The sequence below is a fragment of the Centrocercus urophasianus genome, unplaced genomic scaffold (assembly GCF_019232065.1).
Source record: "Centrocercus urophasianus isolate 14NV4802_14NV808 unplaced genomic scaffold, USGS_Curo_1.0 seq_10, whole genome shotgun sequence".
NCBI classification, from domain to species: domain Eukaryota; kingdom Metazoa; phylum Chordata; class Aves; order Galliformes; family Phasianidae; genus Centrocercus; species Centrocercus urophasianus.
Window position 1 is genome coordinate 70182995 of NW_024884142.1, and position 25782 is coordinate 70208776.

The 25782-nt window shown below is 37.8% G+C and overlaps 1 protein-coding gene across 1 annotated transcript in view; it reads right to left on the bottom strand.

The window, feature by feature from the left end:
* SMYD3 (SET and MYND domain containing 3) overlaps positions 1-25782 on the bottom strand; it is a 359693-nt gene that overhangs the window by 296683 nt on the left and 37228 nt on the right. The window contains exons 3-5 of the mRNA XM_042817530.1: positions 21421-21528; positions 20263-20320; positions 15359-15495 (exon numbers count right to left, since the gene is read on the bottom strand). Coding sequence (XP_042673464.1) covers positions 15359-15495; positions 20263-20320; positions 21421-21528 — 303 coding nt within the window. The remainder of the gene's footprint in view (positions 1-15358; positions 15496-20262; positions 20321-21420; positions 21529-25782) is intronic.

Here is a 25782-nt window from a genome sequence, read left to right on the forward strand (position 1 = left end):
AAAAAAAAAAAACCTATTAAAAGCCCTTTTTCCTGTTGGTAAAAAGTGTTGAAGCTTAAAACATGAGACATCAGGCAAGAGATTTGCCTCATATTAGAATATATAAAAGCTGACAACTTCTTTTGTCTTGCAAACTACTAGAAATGCAACTGATTTTCCCCTCCCCCCCCGCCCCCAAACAGGAAGAGTCCATTACTGCAAAGAAATACATAACCATATTCTGTTTAACAAGTGTCTTAGACCACATGATAGTTGTACATAGTTGGAACCTAGCTCAACACTTAAATAGTGTAGTTCTACCCTTTATACTTCTGCACAAAAGCCTTCAAACTTATTTCTCAAGTACACATTGCATCACACACACCAGTCCTGATTCAAACAGTTAAACAAGGACAGAGGCCCCAAGATATCAGAGCTTCCTTTGCATTTCCAAACATCTTACATTACTACAAATAAAAACATCCCCATACCTAGGAAAAATTCAGTAGCATTCCACAAGCAAAGACAGTGTGGCATTTTCCTATGTTCTAATTACTGGTTCCTCTAAGTTTGCAAAAATAAGATAAATGTTTACCGCAGGCATGTAGAAACAACAGAGAGCAAGTGTGTTTTCACAGGAGATATTCTTAAGAGTAGTTTTCATCCCAAAATCCAAAATATCCAAGCAGTTTGCTAAGATGCTGAGTACCCTAACTCAACTAACAAGCAAATATTTTCAGTGATGTCAGAGTGTTCTGGTGTAAGATTCATGCCAGTTACGAAATTGTGAGAGTTTAAAGTTCACAGGTTCACATACACGCTTTCTGGGTAACCTATGTATACAAAGTCACACGTGACCTATAAAATTCCATTTCCACTTCAGCTAGAAATTGTACCCTAATAAATTTTAAGGCTGAAAAACCTCAATCCATCCTAATTTTTATTTACCTTTCTTCTGCATGACAGCATATTCCAGAAGCACATGTGAAACAGTGATTATTGAAAGCTTTTTATAGCATAAGATTAGTGTAAAATTAACTATTAACACTATAATAATAGCAGTACTAATACATCCTAACCTATAGCAAAACAGTCTGAACAATCCCACTAATATGCTCAGAGTAAGATGCACAGCTTGAAACATTCTTGCATGATGTTAAATGTAGTTGAAATATCACATCTCTCAGATACAGAGGGAGATCTTCTCAACAAGGCAGAACAACAACAAAAAAATGACAGTAGTTGAAGTTTAAGGTCAGTTTCCTGTTTGAGCAGAAAAAAAAAAAAAAAAAAAAAAAAAAAAAAGCATGCATATCTTGCCCATTATTCCAATAAATCAATGATGAGACTCCCAGTGATTGAATCTCAAGTTACTGGAACCTAAACACAGAAGGCCAGATAGTGGGAATGGATACTCAAGTCAAACAGCACATGCATCAGGACGCAGAGTCCTGAAACATGGGAGCATGCAGCAGGGCAAGGTCCCTGGAGCAGCTGTGGCTGAAGCTGTGTCTCCCATCAGAACAGCCTCCAGCTGCATGCGGCATCAGGACCACATGGAAGACATCCATGGATTCCCCATCCGTGTGGAGACCTGATGAGGAAAAAAATCTATATTGGTATATTCCAGTCTGCTGAGGTCAGTCTTCCTCAAGTAAATTTTTGAATGCATAGGCAAAAACAAAAGTTGCAGAGATCACTCCTAACCCTTCCAGTTCAGAAGAAATAAGCCAACTGCAATCTCAGGCTTGCCTGCGAACTGAACCAGAATAGTAGATAAAGATCATTAAACAAAGTTATCTTGGAGCTTTAAAATATTTTAGGCATTGTGGAAAGATACACAGTTTTGCTTTTCATGAATATCTAGATATGAAAATAGCATTACTGGGAAACAATCAAGATTGACTATTTAAACAAACCCAGTTGTAGTTTTTAAAGATCAGATGAACTCCATAAAACCCCATGGTCAGATCTTTTTTTCCCAAGATCTCAGCTTTGCTTGGAACAATAAATCAAAATTATTGAACCATTGTTCTGAATTCCACTGTTTATCATTAAATGAATTTAATCAATGTCATTTGCTTGCATGAGCTAGAACAGCCACCTGCCATTTCTCTCAAACTTCCTTCAAGTGCTTCATGCAATTTTGATTCTAGAGGAGCAACAGCATTTCTACACTCAGGGCTTCTCACCATTTGAGTATAGCTCTGTTAGTTGCACTGCAATGATGGGCTAAGGATGATGGAGAAAAAAAATTACTGGGCTGAGTAGTTCCTTCTCCTGTTGTAAAAGAGTATGACAATTAACAACTCCCTGCTGAAATGGCAGGAGATGTACAACCAATAACCACTCTAAATACTAGACACCAGGAAAACACGTGCCAAACTTCACCTACATGCCTTATTACATAGTACTACATGAAAATAAATCATTAAATGAAACCCAAGGAGATAACAAACAATTCTAACTACAGAACTATCTTCAGACAATCCAGCATTCCCCACTTAACTGAACTAAATACCAACTGCAACAGGACTTCGTAGGACTCTACAAAGCTTTCATCCCTCAGAAAGCTGACTGTAAGAGGCATGGAGTTAAACAGTTTGGAACTAGATAAATACAAATTACTGGATCAAGCAAACTAGCATTAACAATGAGCTTGATTTTATTTCTGCCTATAGCAAAAAAAAAAAAAAAAAAAAAAAAAAAAAAATTAGCCTAAAGCAAAACTTTAGCTAAAGGAAATCTTTCTACTTCAAAATGACAACAGCACACCCATCAAACCTGTATCATCACCATAGAGTGATGATATTGATGGCATATTCAGCTTGTCAGTTCTCCTTATATACACAGAATAACACAAATTAGTAGAATACCTAATACAGTACAACACGATAATAAACTAGATAACTAAGAAACCAACCAGCCCACCTGCCCCTGATCCATTTCTGCTTTTAGTCAAATTCAGTTAAATTTCTTCAAACATAGAATCATAGAATTGCTTGAGTCAGCAGGGATCCTTAAAGGTCACCTAGTCCAACTCCTGAAATATCTTGTATTCTTCTCCCAGAAAATCAAGAGATGCTCTAGCAGCAAACGCTGTGCTCAAATGTTTTCTCAATGTCAACTGACACATATTCTCCCCTAATCACTGGATTTATTTTCCCTTTCAGTACCTTTCTCGTGAGACTCCACATTCCCCTCATCCCTCTCGTCTTGAAATGGAGTGACAAGAAAATTGAATCTGCAAATGTAATTTCTTGCGAAGCTACAAGATTTAGGTGGTACTAAAAATAGTTACAGAGCACTTCTTTTATTTTTATCATGGGCAGGTTTGCCAGCATAATTTACATTCATTTTGTTGTTTGTGATGCAATTTTTTTTATTAGCAGATAAAGACTTTCAAAAACATATACATGCTTGGAAAGCAGATGTCCATGCTTACATTTTTTCTGTTTCATTGTCTTACACTTCAGGCTGCACTTCACTGCTGAAAAATATCTCACTGAAAACATGCAACTCACAGTTCCAGACACTACCAGCTCTTATGATGCTCCCAGGAAAGCCATTCCAGTGGATCACAGCAGAGGAGTGTCAGCCATGCTTGACTTTTTGGGGGAGACATGAGCCACCGAACCCATCTGAATTTGGCAAGGATAGTCTACATTAACACAGTTTGTGGGGTTTTGGAGAAGCTCCCTCTCTGATCTTACAACCATGCACAGCAGTTGCCGTTGATTCATGTATATCATTCTACACGAGGTAGTTAAATACGTTGTTTCACATTTTAACCTACAGCTACAAGGGCATTAAGACAATGGGCTGAATTCCTTTCTTGGGAACTCCTGCCACGAGGCAGGAATTGCTCCTGTGGTGTCAGTCTATTTGCATCACCCAAGTAATGGTACAAGTGTTGGTCCAGAGTATCACTGTCGACAAACTGACAGAATGGGAACAACCTGAAGTGCTGTATTAGGCTTTGCCACCAGAGCTTATTTTCAGAGCCACTGATTTTCAAACAAACGGCATCAAAAATGACTGATTGTCCAACATGTGTGAAAAGTCAGTTCAATTAAAATATATTTAAGTTGTTATAAGAAACATAATAATCTTACATGAAATATCAGCAAATGCTGTCAAATTTGCATCTGGCATTTGTCTAAATCAACTACCAAAAAAGAAAACGCAGCATTCATTTTATCATTTTATTCTCAAGATAAAATTACTTCTTCAGCCAACAGAAACTCGTTTAAGATCAACACTGACAGAACATTCATTTATACAAAACTAAGCTTCCAACATTTACTTGAGAAGAGCTTTGGACAAGAACTTCCAGGCTGTGTATGCAAGAAGATACAAGGAGAAAAGCAGTGACAACTCATTAGCCTTTTGACTGCCCAGTTCTTGCATCTCCCTTTCAAGAACCTGGTGCCAACTGCTGAAGTTTACCTATACCCACTACTATGCCTAAGAGCTGTCTAAATTAGCCTCGTCAGATTCAAGCTGCAACGGTACAAGTGATCTCAAGCCAGGTCAGTGTTACCAGTTCTACAACCACTTTGTGACTGCAGCTCAACCATACTAAAATACACAATAAGAGATCAATTGCATAGCAGTCATGACTACAGTACAACTACTGCTCCTTTCTCCATCTTCATACTACTCAAAATTTCAACTCCATTAATAACATGGTGCTTTCAAAAATCGTAATGTAACATCCTCACAGCTTGAGAAGCATTTGAACTAATCCATGCTGTGTACCCAAATAACTTCTAAAACTAAGGAGGGGTTTTGATGAAATAGCAAGCATAAAAGCTCATCATAACTACAGAGCTAAGAAAACAATGTGTCTAATTTTTTTGTGCATACTGGAAGAGATGGGGAGAGAGCAGATCTATTAGGACTGGATTTCAGCTCTGTAGCTGTAACATGAAGGAAAGCACAGCAATGACAGCATAGTAGCAAAGTGGTAGGCTACAGCAGGTGAGGATATACTCAAACGTTGTAGCTGTGGACACAGAAACAAAGGAAAGAAGCTGCTTAACCTTGGAAGGCCTCAGGTAGGTGAGGATCTCCAGCAAGATACCCCCTTACCTCCACTGCCAATCCTTAAATCTGGGGAAGGTTTGGGAAGGGGCAGATCCTGGCTCCACCCCCTTCTGGTCAACCTGGTTGGTCCTGCCTTCCTACCAGGTGTTCAATCAGTGTTTCAGGTCAAGACTTAATAGCTACTGTAGTGGGAACGTTATTTGTCACCCATTGAAACAGCTGCATGAAACAGCATGTCTCACCTTCTGTTGGTGCTTAAGGGTATAGCAGCCATTTAATTCTATAGGATACCATTTGGGCTAAGTTAAACTCATTTTTCACAGAAACTCTGAAGTAGCTGAGATAACAGTAAGTCAATAGCAACACCACAAATTCATGGCTCCCCACCTTACGTTCAAAGATCCAAGTACTCTTCAGACTATCAACCTACTCCAATGTCTTTATGTAAGGAAATCAATTTTTAGCCTTTTCATCTATTAAAGATGTTAAACAAGTCTCAGAGCTGATTAATAATCCCACCACACAGAATTCCAGCATTGCTCACAGCCAAAACAAACAAGCAAAAAAGCTTTAAGCAACACCACTGCAGGTCATCCTAGAGACAAGGATAGAACAGCTTGCTGCCAACAGCTTTACAAGCAGTTATCAGGCTTATCCTCCTCAATTAAAGGCTTTTAAAATTGCTGATAGAGAACGTAAATGTTTTTCATTTAGTAATCAAATCTTTCCTAAATGTGCCCATGACCTCATCCATGCTGACTTTTCCTAAACACAGAAGGTGCCTCACCCAACATATTTTGTGCATGTACTCCAGTGCACAACCACTGAAGCATGCTTTTTGTTGTTGGTTTTTTTTTGTTTGTTTTTTGTTTTAAATCTTTACTGCTTCCAGTTCACTCCCATAAGAACACCAGGAAAGAGACCAATGTATACTACATGTCAGGAGCAATCAACTTCTCAAATACTATGTTTTGTGAACATTCTCCAAGCAGAATTAGGCAAAGTAATGGTAATTAAATCCCTGGCCACCTGGATCCTCTCTCATTTGCGAAGAGAATTATCACAGCTCTAAAACTAAACCAGAGAGAGGAAAACAAAACTTGGATGCAAAAAACATTATACTACCCTGCCATTTTGCTCTCTAGACTCTTTTCTCCCAATACTTCCAATCTCAGCTTAAGAGAAAATAGTCAACTGAATAAGATGCATACACACTCTCCCCACCGCACTCTCAGTCTCCCCTCAGTGTCTACTCAAGTCAGTAACTTTTATAGAAGCATTTGCTTTATAGTCTGAACTGAAAAAAACTCCTTAAAAAGTATTTTTCTCTTCCCTACTAGTTTTCTCTTCTACAGTACAAAACCAAGTCATTACAAATTTCACCCCCACAGTGTACACTTCTAACTCTTCTACCATGTTTTCTTCACCTGGCGTTTGCCATACTAGACATAACATGTAAAACAGAAGATGCAATCAACAATTAGATAAGAGAACACACATTACACCACAATCTCAGTCTGAAGTATCATAATTCTATGGTTTCACAGCACCAAGCTTTGTTAGTGAAAGTTAATACTATAATTGTAACCTTGTTGCTCTAACTTCAAATTGGATGGGATGGCTAAAGCTTCATTTCATGTTCTGCTACAATATCCAATTGCTCTCAGATGCAACTATTGTTACATAAAAATTGAGATAATTGCTATGGAGAAATATCTCCTCCAATCATAACTCAATAGGAAAATAACAGGAAATAATTAAACTTGAAAAGGCACATTAGACAAAAATCACTTCCTATGAAGATGTGATTTTTATTTGATGGAGAGAGAGGAATGTTCTCAGGCTGTTTATCACCCTCATTATGGAGTATTGCTGCTACATTTCTTCTCATTTTACTCACATTTTTACTGTTTTTTGTTTCTTTTTCCCTTAATTTTTATTTTCATCATTGTTTCTGAAGCTGATGCACAGTGGTTTATACTTCCTTTGCAGTCTTCAGTTAGAGAAAGAATACCTATTGTAACCAAACTGATGATACTAGCAGCTGTATGAAACCATTTCTGTAACAGAGTGATACAGCCAAGGATGGAGACTCCTACTTGTAGCTGTTGCTGCTACTGCTGTCCCTATGTTTATGCAGCACTACACTATTAAAGCAGGCAGCACAGCCTGCTACAGCCTGTGGCTGGTAGGACAGGATTTAGCTCTCATTATTCTATAAGTCTCTTCTGAAAAGACAGACAAACCTTTCACAGAATGGTCCAGGTTGAAAGGAACCTCAAGGACCACGAATCTCCAACCCCTCTGCCACAGGCAGGGCCACCAACCTCCACATTTAATACTAGATCTGGCTGCCCAGTGCCCCATCCAACCTGGCCTTGAACACTTCCAGGGACGGAGCATCCACAACCTCTCTGGGCAGCCTGTTCCAGCACCTCACCACTCTAATACTAAAGAACTTCCCCCTCATATCCAACCTAAATCTTCCCTCTCTCAACTTGAAACCATTTCCCCCTCTCCTGCTGTTATCAACCCTTTCAAACAGTTGGCTCTCCTCCTGTTTATAGGCTCCCTTTAAGTACTGAAAGGCTGCAGTGAGGTCACCCTGCAGCCTTCTTTCCTCCAGGCTCCCTCAGCCTGTCTTCGTAAGGGAGGTGCTCCAGTCCCCTGATCATCTTTGTGGCTCTCCTCTGGACCCTCTCCAACAGCTCCCTGTCTTTCCTGTACTGAGGGCTCCAGACCTGGTCACTGTACTCCAGATGGGGCCTCACAAGAGCAGAGTAGAGGTGGACAATCACCTCCCTCCCTGTCCCTGCTGGCCATCCCTCTTTTGATGGAGCCCAGGATACCATTTGCCTGCTGAGCTGCAAGAGCATACTGCTGGCTGATGTTACATTTCTCATCCATCAAGACCCCCAGGTCCTTCTCTGCAGGGCTGCTCCCAAGGACCGCTCCATCCAGTCTGTATGGATGCCTGGGATTCCTCCATCCCAAGTGCAAAACTCTGCACTTTGCTGTGCTGAACCTCATCAGGTTCACCCGGGCCCACCTTTCCAGCCTGTCAAGGTCCCTCTGAATGGCATCCCTTCCTTCCACCATGTCAACCACACCTTCTTCCTTCAAAAGACTGCTAGTCTGCTACTCAAGAAAACCATTAAGACTCACTGCTAGATCATTTGAAAATTCTTCTTGAGTATTACTGGGAGCACTATGCAAGCATGAAGCATTATTGCCTTCTAATAGACATACCAAAATCACGGGCAAAGACAAAGGAAAAGCAGGAAAGTCAGTATCAAACTTTCTATTTACTCCTCTATTTCAGTAGTAGCTGAGTTGATGGGAGAACAAGGGATACCAAGCAGACAACCCTGTGACCTAGCAGACCAAATTAAGTAATGCTTAAATAGCCCCAAGAACCTCCCTATATTTCTTCACCATTGAATAACTTTCTTCCCCCTCTATACAAAATGAGACATAATCTTCCCCCATTTGAGTTAAGATACACAGAGAAAACTGTGCCAGAAATGAGCCTACATCATGGGCTTCTGTAGTTCTGTCCTCATGTCAGCTCTGTAGTCTGGGAGTTGAATAGCTTTGCCATCAGCTGATGCTGATGGAGCCTGGACAAGCTCCATCAGCAGCTTGTCCAGGCTCCTACAGGACAGCCCAAATACCAAAGGGGATCAGCATGTCTCAGTTTCCTGAATCATCACAAAAAGTGAGTTTAAAACACTGAAGTTTGTAAACAATAAAATCCAATGTTCAAATAAAACTTGGCTATTAGTTATGCTGCATTAACTAGTGCTTAACTTCCTCGAATATTTTTAGAATTCTCCATTTCCTTTGGTTTCTTGTACTATAAAAGTAGACAGTTACCTTAGATTATTCCGTTTCCTAGATAAAACAGCTCCTAAGAAACAACAGTATACATTAGGAAAGTGATAATTAATGCCCTCTGAAAACAAATACAAGGTTTGTCAGAATGAGCTTTGTTATGCCCTGGTGGAAAACACTGGAAAAAGATTACAGAAAAGTTCTCCTGAAATTATTTGGGCAGTAACTGAGCACAACTTTTCTGGTGATCAAAAGGTAGCTCGTAGCAGCTGTAAGCGCTTTCAATACCTTAAAACCACACACACAAAGCAGGGTAGAGAGGACATACCATGCTCATATTCCCACCAAACAAAACTTTACCAGCAAAAAAAAAAAAAAAAAAAAAGTGAATCCACAGTATCTAAGACAAGAAGCTAATCACAAATCTCTTGTAACAGACTTAAAGATGACAACAGTCAGAGAAAGAAGTTCTGATACAGTTCAGTGAGCTGGAACACACTGCTCCAACTCTGAAAAACTGAAAATAGAAAGAGCCAAGAAGATTGAAGTAAATGTAATTGCCTGTTGAGTGTCTAAGCTTAAACACTGTTTCAGGTATAATGATTTTTGGAGATTACATTACATTCAAAATTATAATAAAAAAATGAACTAACAAAATGAAAAGGCTTTTGCAAAACAGTTTCCTGTGCCACATCTAAAAATAAATGTGCTAGCACTGGCCTGGACCTCAGTTTTAACATAAGCCCACAGTTTCACATGAAACAGTAGGAATGCACAATAGATGTGAATACACAAAGAGCAAAAGGTGGACAAACATGCATTTGCTTTTACCATCTCCAGAGAAAGAACTCTGCGACCTCCTAAACATATGAAAGCTGAACAAATGCACCTAACGCTACTTAGATTAGCAAACATGGCATCAGAGAGCAATCCATCTACACCTGTGCGCCTTCAGTAACTCCTCACTTACTCATAGCTTTACTCTTAACTATATCCCAGTATTTCCTTTCTTGATACAAATAACTTTCATTTCTCTGTTGACATATTACTAACTCAGTTAATCCTAATGAAGAGTAAGATACTGAAAGTAAGAAACTTGATTGGGCAGATGCATCTTGTTTGCAAAGGTCTGCTCAGAAAACTAATGCACCTGATACCTATAAGATCTCAGAAAACAACGCAAAGATCCAGCATATTTTTTGCAGTTGTATCACTGTGAAACAATTATCATAAACAAGATGAAGGCTTTATAAAGATCAAGTGACACAAGTAAATTCCCAGTTCTCTTCTGCCTACACAGCTGCAATACCAAAATCCCCTTAAATAGTACTAATAGCCTCTATGCTGAAAAAAACTTTCAAAAAATGAAATAAAAACCAAGTACTGAAAACTTAAGCATGCAAGTAAAATAAGTTTAAATTTAGATAGGATGACTGAACAACAGATTTTGAAGAGATAGACATGTTGAGATTTAGACCTGTTGTTGCTTCATTACCAATTTGTATCAATTCTGCACGAATCTAAAAATGAAATAACAGAACAACACTTGAAAAGAGGGTAAGGGCAGCACATCATGAGCATAAAGAGGCATGCTTAGCTGATCTGCATGAAGGCATACAACCTCTCCAAAGAGCTAGACGGAAGGAGCTTTTTGGATCACCCAAGAACATTAGTGGTCACAATTCAGTAATAACAAAGGAATAGCTTACCCTTTCCGAGCATCAGGACTCCCTTGAAACTCAAAAAGGAGACAATCTCCAAGTAGAGATCCTTCTCCTTTGGTAGCCAGCCCTTAAATGAGGTAAGGGAAAGGTGGACCCTGGGTCCACACAGGTGGTCACACAAGTGAATTGCTCACACCTGTGCTCCCAAGGCTGGTCACACCCCTTCACCAGGTGTTCAATCACTGGTTCAGGCTTTGAGCTAACAGTTCCCATACAGAGCTCATTTTCTTTAAAAATAGAATCTGTTTGTAAGAAAAAATAATTAGCAAGATTAGAACCACTAGAAAATAATTTCAGAAAGATAGAATTTCTCCCTCTAATTGCTATCAACCCATATGCTGTAAAGACAAAGCCCAGAAAGCTGCTTATGCATAAAAACTTTTGTACAACAGAAAGATGAGGGAGACTGCTTTGTGAGGTTTGTGAGGATCTTGAGCACAGCTGACTCCTTCTCAAAAGTTTATCAACTCACTCACCAAAACACAGAAACCTTTTTTTCCAGCAACGTTCTGTTCTACAATTACTGAACTGCTCTACAAGTTTGTCACATTATAGTTCATTAAATGTGGCTGGATTTTGTCGTACTTTTATTTCACAAAAGTGGTTGCACATATACTGTTTACATACATGCGAGGATCCAAAATTATAAAACCTTTAAAATGGCTGCCCATTGTATCCAACACCAAAATCTCACCTTTTTCTTTTTCACTTGATAAAAGTTTTCACCCACATTCAAAATGTTCATAAAGAGCCAACTGTGACATAGTATTGTAAGATGTTATTTTGTGCAAAACACCAAATCTGCACATGGTCCAAAAAATAAAAAGCTTCTCTCAGGTTTGACTTCACTCAGTGAAGTCACTGTTTTACAGTCTACATGCTAGGGACAGATTTCACTCAGCATTTTAAAAAGTTTGTGCAGTTCCGTCCATTATTATGAAAAGAACTATAAGCACATTAAAAAAAAAAAAAAAAAAAAAAGAATTCTTTATCCATTAAGTGTCTCATAGGATTCCAGGCCACCTCCTCACACATGTGTAAGCGAAGGCTGAAGAACTAACAAAAACAAGGACTGATTTTATCTCAAGGTTATGGAAACACCATTAGACTATAAAACCATGGTGTCAAAAATTTATCTTGACGTTTGAAAGAGTCTCAGTGGAGTTAAAAGCTTATCATGTAATTAACTGTAGATAAGTCTGTTTAATACTGAGGATCAGAATTTAAAAACAGCTACAGCCTTGATAAACAGCACATTAAATACACTGGGGCTTCCAAAGAGTGATCAGATAGCAAGAATGGAAAAAAAAAAAAAAAAAAAAAAAAAAAAAAAAATCTATCTCCAACAACAGTTGCTACAAGAGCAAATTGTCTAGCGAGAACAGTGCAAAGCTCTAAAAAGGAAAGGTACATTACCCTTCTGAAACACATTCCCATCCAGTTCACTTGATATTTTCCACATGAACTAAAAATACACTGGGCTGAAATTCTGTCCCCACTTAAAGCAATAGCAGAATTTTCTTTGATTTTTCACAAGATTGCACTCAAGGGGACTCGGCCTACTGAACATCACCAGTTAATTAAAACTATAATTAATTTTCCACAAAGACAATAGCAATGGACAGCAGAAACTGAGGATTATTTAAAAGAGGTTCCAAAAAACTCCTTTGACCTAAAACAGGTTGGAGAGCTTCCAATAACTATCTGGAATTTTGTCATCTCACTGCAGGACGGATTTTCTCTCTTGTCTTGAGGTCTGTTTATTTTCTTTCTTGAGGATCCAGCACCAAATAGAATAAAAATGACCTCTGATGGGGGTTATTTTGTGGCATGCAATGAAAAAAGTAATCCAAAAAAGTTCAGTAATAGGCACCTACTGAACTTGAAAGGAATGTTGGAAGAGGTTGGGAAAACAAGATTACATCTTGAAATCATGTGTATGTAGTATTTCTTTATTCTACGACCACACAGAGTAGTCATCACAGCTGGTCTTTTCTGAGAGTTACACTACAGAGAAGAGACCACATCAGTCTTTTATCAGAGACCTTACAATTCCAAACCCTATTTAGCTTGGAGGTAAAAGGAGGGAAGGAAATAAAGAAGGAAAAAAGAGGATTTTTTCAACTGACACTCAGCTTATATCCCAAGAAACATTCTATAAAGTGGGATAAATATAATGCAACACTCATCTGACAATCAAATTGGGACAGCTGTAGATTACCACACTGAAAATTAGACAGTGACATCAGAGGTCTCGAAAGGCATTGTGCCTGACAGGAATTGAAGCAAGATGCTTGCTTTACTTGCAGGTATAGAATATGGTTATATTTAGTCAACAGCTCCTTCCTCCCAACAAACTCACCTGTGTAGTCAGATTCTTCCTTTCCATTCACCACTTTTTTTTTAATGTTAAATTAGCAATATGAAGTAACTGTGGCCATGGTAGGTCTGTGTCATTTGCCCAACCTTTTTCCTTTTTTAGGGAAAATTGTCACACAGGCTGACTGTTAAATGAGCCAAGGAAGAAGGAAAGAAAAGGACTTCAATCACTTGATCACCTCTGAACTTATAGAATTTAAAAAGAAAGAAGCAACAACTTGAAAACTTGGTACTTTATAGTGCATTCAATAAGTTCCAGTGAAAATACATTGAGTTAAAAACATCTTTGTTTTCACATAATGGGGCAAATGTTGTCTACATTAATTAATCATTCTTCATTCTCCAGTTAACAGGATTTGGAGCTATGAAGTCCTACCTTTCATTCTGCCCTTGATCCTCTCTTGCATCACTTGACTAAAATACACGGGAGGGAAGAGGATGTGCACAGAGGCAGATGATTGTGTATACATGCACATCAAAAATTCTAAAAGCTTACATATTTTTTCCACCAGTGCTCCAACATACTGAGCAATCCTCACACTGCTTCTACAAAGTCACCACATTGTCCAAATTCAAATGTCTCTCCTATGGTTGAGAATGTGTGTGTGAAATTGCGAGCTAATAGTTCATTAAAAGGAAGAGTTATAAAACTTCCTCCCACATTATGCAACCCTGTCTCTTCTCTGCATTTGCCAGAAACAGTTTTGCTGAGTTTGCCCTGTCCCAGAGAACAAATCTGCAACTTCTTTGATGGGAAAAATTCTTGTAGTTGGGCTGGTGGGCAGATTAAATGTGGGGAGAGGTCAAGCATGGTCCAGAGCCAGAACACAGACAAAACAACTCACAGGTGGGTAGAGGGAAAGTGCAGAACTCATACTTTCTTCCCACTGTATCTTGGTTGGCTCACTTCAATCTAACATAATTTCACTGAGAAAAAATAAATTTCTATCAATTTCTAAGTAAAAAGAGCTTAACAATGAGCTGAAATACCACTGCTTATCACAGGTCTAACAATGTGATAACAATGTGATTAACATCTTCATGAGAGTCTACCAAAGCATCACTCATTGCATTTCATCTCACACATTCAATAACAATCTAAAAGAAATCAATGAAAGAACCATGGCCAGTCTCCTAAGCTTATTGTTAAATGGAGGGCAACAACATCTGCAAACAAATTCTTACAAGCTATAACTCAGCTTGAACCAGTTAAGCGATGATCATTATCTGATATCCAGCCTTATCTTCATCTGTACAAATACTCTAAACCAGTTAACACAGAGCACACATTCCATATGAAATTCATCTGGCAAATCAGATATGCCAGGCTAAGACAGCAAAAGAGTCTGACTAGAGACTACTTCTGGCATGTTGTCTTTTCCCCTGTAAGTATAGCTCAGCCTGCGCATTTTTTCAAGGAAAATCAAAACCTTAAATCATAGCAGTCCAATCACTAATAAAAATTCCAGATAAACAATACTGTTGACTGTATCACTCCTATTACCCACAGCAAAAGCAGATTCCACTAGCGTGCAAACAGATCGAAAAAACCTGCATTTTTTAATTTCAGTAGAAGAGGCTCTCTTATTTGAACTAGAAGTAAAACATAAAGAGAGTTTGCTTCTTTCATAGCAAAACACTACGTAAAACTACTGAAGTGTGCATGAGTTAAATCTTATGCTAGAATTTAACAATAAGAAATTTTTAAAAATTACTTGAGTTAAAACTATGAGCATTCTCCATATGACATACTTCTATTTGTACTGCTCAAGTTAAACTTTCTAAAGTGAAAGCAATAAGAGAAAAACAATTATATTTATTTAGTAATGAAACATTTTGCATACTGTGCAAATGAATTTCAAATACTTTATCACGTAGCATTTGAGATCAATGTGACCCATATCCCATGTGAGATACACCACTGCCATAAACACCCATTAGCACATATTACTAAATGACAAAACAGACTGAAGCCCATCTAGAAACATAAGACGAAGGATTTTGCAGAAAATTTGTAGAACGATGAGTGATGCTATATGCTTTTCACTACCATTAGAAAAACTACATAGGCTGATTTATTCAATTGTGTGGGGTTTTTTTTAAGTTTATTAGTTCAATGTGCTTGTTTTTTTTTTCCCCAAGAACATTAACATGATAATTTGAAAAGGGAAAAGGAAAAAAGGCACTGGATGCTACTTTCACTTTTAAGTGTTATAATTATGTAAGCCTACGCTTTTTCGTAAGTAGTGACTGAAAAAAAAAAAAAACAGTTTGATTTTCCTAGGTTAAATATCATTCTGGATGCATCTGCTGAACTCCTGCTCAAAAATAAATCAAGAACACAAAGAAAGGATAATTTATGAGTTGTCAAGTAACCACATTTTAATACTTACTTTTGTGAAGATCTGAAAAAAGTCAATTGCAGGTGGTAAGTAAGATGCATCCTGGATCTCTGCTCTCAGATACAGTTGCAAGGTATGTGCAAGGTGCCTGAGGCCCTCTTTCATTTCTTCACTTAGTTGTTCAGCATCTTAAAGGGAAAGGAAAAGTACACCAAGGTGTAAACAGAATCTTTCACCAACAGCTTGAAAATGTACAGTGGCAGTTATACAGTCTAGACATTTCCAGTTTTAGAATTAATCTTGGCAGAGGGCAATTTTGACAGAGGGCAAACATTTATCTTTTTTGTTTTTTTTCCCTGACAACTATCTATCAACACAAAGAAGAGTTTATCACTTTGCTACTACCAAACGGTATAAAGAAAATGGTGAGTTAAACATCAAAATCCAATAAAGTAGATGCATAAACAGATGTAAGTCATTAGTACAAAAAATAGGCATCTAGGTTTGTAACATATTCTCCATAGATACATCAGAAACTTTTATTCTAGCAGACAAGAAATATTTTAGAGACAGTGAGAGTTTTGTACACAGCAGCTGCTAAGCAGAATGGATAAGAAGGAGTATCAAGCAAATATCATTCCTACACTAAATAATAAAGCACCATTATTCATGCTTTGCAATATGAATCCTGAAAGAAATACAGCAACGTGTTTTCTAATGAAGAGACCACCCATGAATCAGGTCAGTGATAACATGGAAAGTGAAACTCAGCTGCCCTATTAAGTTCAGTGTCGTCTTACTAACTTGTTCACATTTCTCTTTTCCTGCCAGTTAGCACAAAGCAAAAGCCTAAATGGAGAATGTGAAGATGGACAAGTTCAAGAATCAGCCATAACAAAAGGCTAAGAGGATAACTGTGCACTATGAACTAACTTCATCTCTGCACAATAGTGAATTGTTATTACATTTTAAACATTTATGTTTATTAAGAACAGAAATAACCTTTCACTAAGAAAAGCTCTTCCCCATACTTTAGATCCATGACTGCTGATCTCATGGAAGGAGAATTTAAAGCTACCTCTTATGACTCACTTAACAAGAGAACACAGTTAAAGCAGATGCCACTGGGTTTGATTAAACAGCCAGCTAATGGTACAGTTCTCAAGCTTCTGTGTTCTATCACATCCAGCATCCCTGAACTTGAAGGTTCAGGCTTTTCTGTAGATACAAATCCAAGCAATGCACAGAGTTTCTTCACATACAGTCTTCTTCATGTTTTGCACTGCCTGGTCCCAAAGCAGTCAGGCAGTCCTTGAAGATGCTTCTTACAGCAGGGTCACTGCAAAGACCTGTAGCAAACATCTTAATGTACACAGCAACTTTATGAAAAGTTTTGAATGCACTTGTCTGGTACAGTAAAGGTACTGAGAAGCAGTTACTGCAAGAAGTTCAGCCTCAAGTGCACCACTGTTCTGCAAAACAGCTGCTAGAGGGAAAGGTCAGATCTTCAAGCAAAAAGAAAACTGGGACAAGTTTGATAGAGACCTTTAGCAGGAAGTTCAGTGCAAGAGTTGGTGAAGGATGAAGGCCACATCAGTGTGAGTGTCCTGAATCCATATTCCTAGGTTCCTAGGATTGCAGAGTTTCAGATAAGTAAATGGTGGACGCATTTATTTATTTCTTTTTAATGGAGCCAAGGGCTCTGAATTCCACACTGAAAGCCACATTGGGAGTTGATAGTTTTATCATAGGATTCATTAGGCCATAAGCCTGGGAAACACACACAGTATCACCATCCTGATCTGGCAAACCCACAGCTGAGGTCTCGAGCCAGAATTCAACCTCATGAGCTGTGCCAGCTGAAAATAAGCAGAACCCCTAAAGCAGCACTGAGTAGATGCACCCAGTGAGAGCCACGTTTCTACAATGCAACAATGATCCAAATCTATCTTAAAACGTAAAACACCAGGTGCCTTGAAGATACATTTATTCACTCTACACTGGTGTTCAGTAACTGAATTTACAAGGGCTGGCAGAATGGTGCAGTCCTCAGTAGATGACACGAGTGTCACACCTGATGCCAGAGTACAGTGAAAGTGACTATGATGGAGCTTCCACTTCACGCACAACACACTAGTGAGCTGCTTTCATTATCTCCCATGAAACCCCTCTGGCAGAGCACTATGTGCTGACTTGTTTACTAGAATGAGCCATGGCCATCTACCAACTAGATGCCTTGCAGCAGAAACAGCTGGCAAGCAAAGGCAACTGTTTCCTTCCAGTTTGGAATGGGACTCCTTACCTAAACACTCATTTGGAGCCACTGAGGACCATTCTAGTAAGCTGGAAGATGCAATCCTACCAACACACCATATTAGAGCAGAAGTACACATCTTCCTGCTACGCACTGCTATTGTAATATATTTGTTTTCCATTCCAGTAAGAGTTAGCCATTTCTTCAAGATCTGCTCCCATTCCAGGGTTTAGGCACTGCTATCTAAAAGCCATACCTGGGCTTAGTCAGCCACGTGCTGAGCAGGCAGGGGCCCCAGATATTATGGGTGGCCTAAGAATGATCTCCACCAGGGTCAGGAAGGACAGGCAAGCTCTCCCACAGCACTCAGATTCAGCTCCTCAGAAAGTCTGCGTCACTCATCCAAAGGAACACAGAGATAAAGCTCCATGTTAAGTGGCACAAAAACTAGGTAACTGAAGGATTTGCTTTTTTCATAACTACTTCTCAGCATCTTAACAGCGTGGACATTTGAGGGTGATCTTGCAAACCTGAATGAACGTACAAGGACAGAAATGCAGACGTACTTACTGTTCTTTCCAACACACAAAACCTCCAGTATAGAAAAGCTTGAAGACTGAGTCTTCAAGCAAAGTAGCAAGCTTTTGGATGACTGGAAAACTCAAGTTGGAAAAAAAAGTCATACATTTGTGCTTGCTGTGTAATGTTCCTTTGCTACTGAAGAGGCCTTTTCTTTCATATGTGTTATTTCAAGAGAGCAGGGAGTTTTGAACTTTCTTTATGTTATTTATTTCAAACTAACACACACTGCAAAATGGATTATGATAAAGAGGCAGGCATGATCTGCTTTACTATTAGCAAATATTAGTACCTCTAGAATAGGGAACAGTAATAATCTAAGCAACACAGCGGCATAGGACAGATATGAAAAAGAATACCAAATCCAACTGGAATACCAGGGAGAGACAGGAACAGAATGCAAATTATTCAAGCTGGACTCTGTTCAGGGCATTAGAGCTAATGATCTCTGCAAAAAGTCCCATGGGATCCAAACAACCAAGACCTGGTTTTCACAACTCCTCATGAAATCAAGGCAAAAAAAAACAAAGTGAAATAAAAATGCACGAATGTTTTGTGTTTTTATAAAAAACATTTTTAATGGTAAAAACTGAGGTGTGGGAGAGAAAATGCCACAAAAGGCTTATGGAAAGTTTTCTAAATCAAGCATTGGGATTTAATTATGCAGCCTGACAGCTCTGATACAAATATGAGTAAAGTAGCAAAAAATCATCCAATTGCACCACACACAAACACTTGTATGCATGCTGAGTCTTGTTAAGTGTAAGCAAAGTTGATGTCTACATCATTTGAATTACCTTAATACACAGCAAGATAGGAAAGCCTTGGAAGTAACAAACTGTATGATAAACCAGAACTAGTGAAAGTCACCAAATACACAGACACACCTCCTACTTAATCAGATGTGAAAATAAAATGAATAAAAGCATACAGGTCATCCACACTGAAAATCATCCAACTATACCAACACTGAAAAAGTAATACTTTAAAGAAACAGGGAAAGGGTAATGACAATAACAACTTTCAGACCTTCTTGACTGAAAAGATTACAGTGTTGAAACAATACTGTGTTGTACAGACACTTCCTGAGAAGCTGTTTGCCTCAGAGGATTAAATCAAATTCTTTTCCCTATAAGCTTAGAGCTTTAATGAGAAAAAAAATGACTTTCAAATACATTCTAACAATATTGAAGGAAAGTATATCTCAAATCTTTATCAACATGATCTGTAAAATGTTCAGTAAATAGGAAGAAGTGTCATGAAACAACAGAATTAACTGTTAAAAGTATGACAGTGACTACAAGTTGCCCCATCATACCACAGCCCTCTTTTGGAGCATTCTAAATGAAAAACAGTAGAGACGGTTCAAGCTGTATTAAATCCAAGCCTCTGAATAACATTAAAAAAATTTGAGACAATAAATACTTTTATGCTATTTTCTACAAAATCCCTTCAAACAAGACACAGGATTCAACCAAGGATGCATTTCCTATTCTGTAAGTCTTCATACTTCAAGGTACTGAAAAATCTAGAAAAAAAAAAAAAGCTTCCTATCTCAATTATCAGCTTTTCTGAGAAATTGTAATGAACCTCCTTTCCTACCCAAGCAGCTGAAACTTGTGGGAGCACAAAACTATTTTTTCCTCCATTGAGAAGTCATGTTCAAAGCAAACACGTATCACATCTAAATTGAGATGTATTTACTTTTTCTGTAAGTTATTTTGAATCTTTAAGCAATAATACTATTGAAAAAAAAATAAAACCACTAATGAAATTTTTCTGTATTAAACCTGTATATAAAAAGGAAGATATTCAGTTCACTTTAAAAGCTGCATCACCAAAATGCATACTGCAAAACGAGGAAAAATATACAGACTAAATAAGGTGAAAATTTTGCTTGAACGATACATGTTGTTTTTTTCTCCATCAATCCTTGAACATTGAATCCTTTCCCACAGAGGTTTAAACACAGTCAGTTTTGCCTTTAGTTTAGACTTTCCTGCCATATTCTATTACTCTACGTTAGCAGACTTTCACAAGGCAAGCTGCAGTAGGGTAGGATGGCCGTTCCGTAGAACAGAAAATGGAAGCATTACCTGCAGTACAGCTGGCAATTACTTACTTGACTGAAGATCTGAAAAAGAGTAGAGTCTCTCAGAAAGGCATGCTGATTGCCTAAGCTGTAGAGAAAAACAGATAATTAATACTTACACGGCATGTTTTATCTTGAAAACACTCTACAAAATTGATTATTCAATGTGATATGCCTGTAAGATAATTAGGTACGGGTAACTGCATCAACATAAATCTGGTCAATCTATACTTTCTGTAAACTATCATGAAATACTACTTAATTTCTGATGTTATGACACTTTCTACTAGTATATTTTCTCGACTTTGGCAGTTTGCCCTTAGTAATTTACTGTGGCCCTTCATACTGTAATTGAAAGCAATTTATGAGGTTAGTAGTCTCAGATTTCATGAGACTATAATTAATGTACTGCATTTCTAGGTACATATTTGCCCTTTAAAAACCATCACGCACACACTGTTCCCAACAATGTATAAATTAAGATATTAAATTACATTCTATCATTCAGACCCCAATAAATGAATACATTTTTATTCAAGAAAGACAGTATCATGGCAGGGTCAGGAAAAAAAAAAAAAAAAAAAAAGAGGATTTATAATCTCAGTCATCAGCCTATTGATTTAACAGAAAATTTAGTCTGTGTAATTTAATCAAGCTGTGGGAATGTCAAAACCCAGGACTTTCAAGAAAAATTTAGGAAAAAAATATCCAATTGAGATTAAGAGAACCCAACATTAAAAGGAAGGGTTAATAGTGCATGCTTCTCTTTACCACTCATATATATTAAAAAAAAATAAAAATAAACAAAATAAAATAAAATAAAATAAAATAAAAAGTTCCCAGTGAACTTGATGGATGCACCAATAACTTTGATAGTATCAAACAAAAAACAGTGTGTTCTGTGCTTTCCCTCTAGGCAGAAATAAGTTTAGGATGCTGTGACAGCCATAGGAATAAAAACTTCATAAACAGACCTCTTGAGCTTAATTATGTCCATTTCAGTCCTCTTGAACCTTTTCACACTTCTGCAAATTAATCAGTAATATTTTAATGCAGTGTGCAGTCCAATTTTATTCAGCGATCCCAGTCACTTCAGCTTTCTAGTTCTTAATTACATTAAAAATGTAGAGTGAAAAAGTATTAACCTGAAACTATTACACTGAATATATCTAAAAGTATGTCACTTACTAGCTTAAAAACAATCCTGCCAGCAAGTCTGACAGAATCTGGAGGAAAATTAGGCTTGACGTTCTGAAGGCACTTGCACTCCCGCTTGTGGTCCAGCCAAGCTTCTTTCTGTCAATTTAAAAATAAATAAATAAATGGAAGAGAAAGAAAAACTTCATGTTATTGTTATTATTATTCTAAATATATTATATACATATATACACACACACTCCTTTATACATCCATTGTTTCACTGTGGGAAGAAGATAGGGAGCTCCCTACCCTCGAGATTAGAAAGGGTGCTACAATATGTTTTTTTTCCTTTTTTCCTTTTTTTTTTTTTTTTTTTTTTTTTCTTTTCCAAGCTAGTATGAAAGACAGACAACAACAAATCTTCGGCAAAGAGAAACTGATGCTGGAAGACAGAGGCAATGTCTGACCACCTTATTTTTTTTCCCCTAACTTCCAGCTTTCTAAGCTCAAAATTCTGTTCATGCTTAACAAAATCTCCAAGCTCATCTCATTAATACGGTACATCTTTACATTGTTAATATATACATATATTCACAGTGTAGATCTGAAGACAATGAGTGATTTTTCAGACATTTTTATAAGCAAATTGAAAACAACAGAACACTAAACAGCTGTTACAGTGATAAGAACTGAGAATAACCAAAAGCTTCTGAAGGTGACTTCTCTCACAGATTAATGCAGTGAGGAAAACAAAAAACGAATCTCAAGAAAACCGGCTTCTGTAAGGTAAATGCCACATAGGAAATGATAACATGTCCAATACAAAGCAATTATACATTCAGCAACAAAAAAAAAGAGGGAACATCTGTGATATGTACAAGTGCACATCACAGCTACGCACACTGACATTTGAGTTATAAAGATTACAGAGGTCATTATGCAATTTTATTTTTTTTAAAGCTGTGTTTATATGGGAAAACATTTCAGGTGGCCAGGCTTCAGCATCAGTGACACTCATTCTGTTTCACTGTGGGTTTTCCCCCACCTTTGGCTTACATATACTAAATAAATGGTATTTTTTATTTCTTTCAGTTGCATGGGAGATTTGTGGTTTCTTTTCCTATACCCATAGCTCGAGAAAGGGAAAAAAAATGACACCAAGAAGGCATTAATCCAAATATAGTTAGTGTCACATGCTGTCTGACAAATAAAAGGCAAGAATCTACTGCTCAATAGAAATATTCTTCTCTAGAAGAAACAAGGTCACACTTGTAAATGTCCTGATGTCATTCCCTGCAATATAATTACATGAGCATTTTTCTACTGCTTGAACTAAAATTGTTCTTCGGAGCAAGCCTTTATCTGCCGATTTTCATTCCTTACATAAATTCTGCACAGAATTTCAAGTATGCTGAATGTGACACCAAAATGATTAATAGCTTACCCAACCAATAAAGCCCTAATGAAACAAAACATACAGCACCACCCAGCCTAATATGCCACACTTCTCAGGGATGCATTTCCCTATGAGAATAACACTGAGAGCAGATGCTCTCTTCTAAACAGTGCTTGGCAAAAGCTGATGCCAAGAAGAAATCTGTGGGATCCTTCTGCAGGAGGGATGCTGGAACAGAGACTGCTGCTCACTTCCTCCCAGCTGACCAGGGGAGAAGCAAAGTTCCAAATACATCAAGTATGATGAGATCAGAAGTATTCTTCCTATTCAGACAACAAACAGAAATTACAGAACTACATGGAACTGTTAAGTCCTGTAACCCTACTTTTAAAGGCAGTCTCTAACGACACTTATTGGTGGGCTTATCTTGGTGCCACAGCTCTGAACACCAAATGTCCTAGCTTTCAGACAGGGTTTTTATACCCTCTAAATGGCATGAGTTCAGACATTGCCATGGAGAGGTATGGTCACCTGGTCCGACCCTTCTCTCTCCTTGTCAGGGAAGTGCTTCCAGTTTTTCCAACAGATTTTTTCCCTGTTAGAAATGAACACTCCCAAAAAGAAGCAAGGGAAGACAAATAAATACTACAGAGCATACTGTAGTACATATACATACAATACTACAGTGCCCACTGCTCCTCTTCCAGACTTCACTGCGTTTAGGATCTCAAAAACAGAATCCTTCCTTTTACCTCCTCCCAAACCAGTGGCTAAGGGAAGCAATTGAAGACCAGAGCTCAAAAAAAAAAAAATAAAAAATTAAAAGTGGGATTTTTATTTATTTATTTTAAATTAAATCACAGAATCACATAATTGTAGAGGTTGGAAGGGAGTACAGGTTGGACTCATAGAATCCAACCCCCCTGCCAAAGCAGGCTCCCTGCAGCAGGTTGCACAGGTAGGCATTAAATAGTCATTTAAATAGTTTTTCATAATGATACATTCTGAATTCAGCCTAAAGGTCCCACTTGTCAGGGATTATCATCTACATCACTTGTCCCCAAACTGTAGGATGCACCAAATTAATTAACAGTGCCAGGAGATCACAACAGCAATTATGAGGAGAAGCAAACATGGTCACTCCGTATGTTTGGAGTGATACCCAGACTAACACTGCTAGAAAACAGCACTGGGAAATTAGGCAAATTAAGCATTAGCAGGTGAGAAAGGAGTTCTAGCAGAAGTGCTGAGAAGGGACAAAAGTAAATGAGGTCCAGCTCAAAAACACATTTCAAATCAAAAGGCCTACATATAACATATGTATAATAGGCCTTTTGACTATAGTATGATCCCAAAATGAGAATTCAATCATAAAGATCAGCCCAAAGGATCTTTTCCAGCCCTACATTTCTAATATCTCCTTTTTTCTAAGTGTTAAAAGTGAAAGCAAGCAGCTTCAACTGGCCTAAGAGATAACAGAGAATTCTGAAATTTGACACAGTACACTTGAAATTTTTCATCTTTAACATTTTCTACAAGCTAGAAATTCCAATTCCTCTTCTGTTTTGTCAGAACTTCTTGCTCTGCCTACATATCTTCTTGAAGGATAACATTTTTCAAGCTAAGTTCCAAGAGGCTAAATATCTTTTTCAAGGGTATTTCCTCCCCTACAGGTTAACACAAAGACACTTTTTATTAACCACTTGACACTTGAAACCAAGTGAGGATTTCTACAAGACCTTTTCAGCCTTAAAAATGGCTCATTTTAGAATCACAGAATCCTTAGAATTGGAAGAGACCTCTGAATGCCATGTAGCTCAACTCCCCTGCAATGAATTTTGGTCCATCCTATAACAGAAATTCCCTGCTGAGTGTACTTCAAAGTTTCATTCACAAAGTCTACCTTTATCCCAAATCCAGTTCAGCTACTCAGTTAATACGGGGTTTCGGTGTGTTTCATTGCGGCTCATTTTCGAAAGTCAGATTTTTACTTCAATTCTCATTTCATTAACTGTATTAATTGGAAAACTCCATAAAGCTAACAGACTTAAGCCTCAGCTAAGTGTTTTGTATAGTGGGATTTATTTAATACACGTGAAAAATTAATCAAATCATTGTGCAGCTAAGTGTAAATTGTAAATCCAACAGCACAACCAATATTTCCAAGCTGGTCTGTTATTTACAAGAATAAAATAATGCTGTTTTGCCAATATTCACTTTTTAAATGTGCAAACTCCAATTTGAGTCAATACCCTGCTGTTTATTTTGTTCAGCAATTATTTCAATTGTAAGGGCACATACTAATGAATTGCACTGCAGCTACAAAGCCTAAGTAGAGCACAAAGCCCTCGCCTTGGCCAAGGAGAGCTCCACTAACAGCTGTTGTAAAAAGAGCTACACAGTAGTTTAGACAGCTTATTGAAAGAAAATCTGCTTTGTCTCAGTTTTATCCGGATCATTTGCACAGAATTGTCAGTCTCAATAAATTCACTGTTTTGTCCAGATAACTGAAATTTTTTTCAGTTGTTCTCAATTGCTATCTACTACCAAAAGAGACTGGGTGATATTAATTACACACTAATTCTGTATAACATTAACAGCACAAGATGCTGTGAGACAATAAATACACAGCATGTTAAGTGCTGATTACTTAAAGCAGAACCAGCCCTGTCTCCCCGAAATCAATACCTATAACAGTGGAGGTAGGGAAACTGGAGATGGCTTAAAGCATAAGAACCCTAGAGCTGGAAGCAAAAAACAAGAATATTCAAGATAACCTGAGGCTATCCAGTGTGAATCCTCAAAGCAAATTCACCTAATTGCTTTCCCAAAGGCTAAAACTCCATTTCCTAGTTTTGTTGCTATTACACATAGGTGAGAAGAGGCTATTGCATTACACCTTGTAAATCTGCCTGTGCAGGTTGGTGCCAGCATAGGGGCCATGGTGTCTCATTTCACATTAGAGAGTCATCAACAGAGGCTTTACCAATTACTCTCCTGACACACATTTGTTT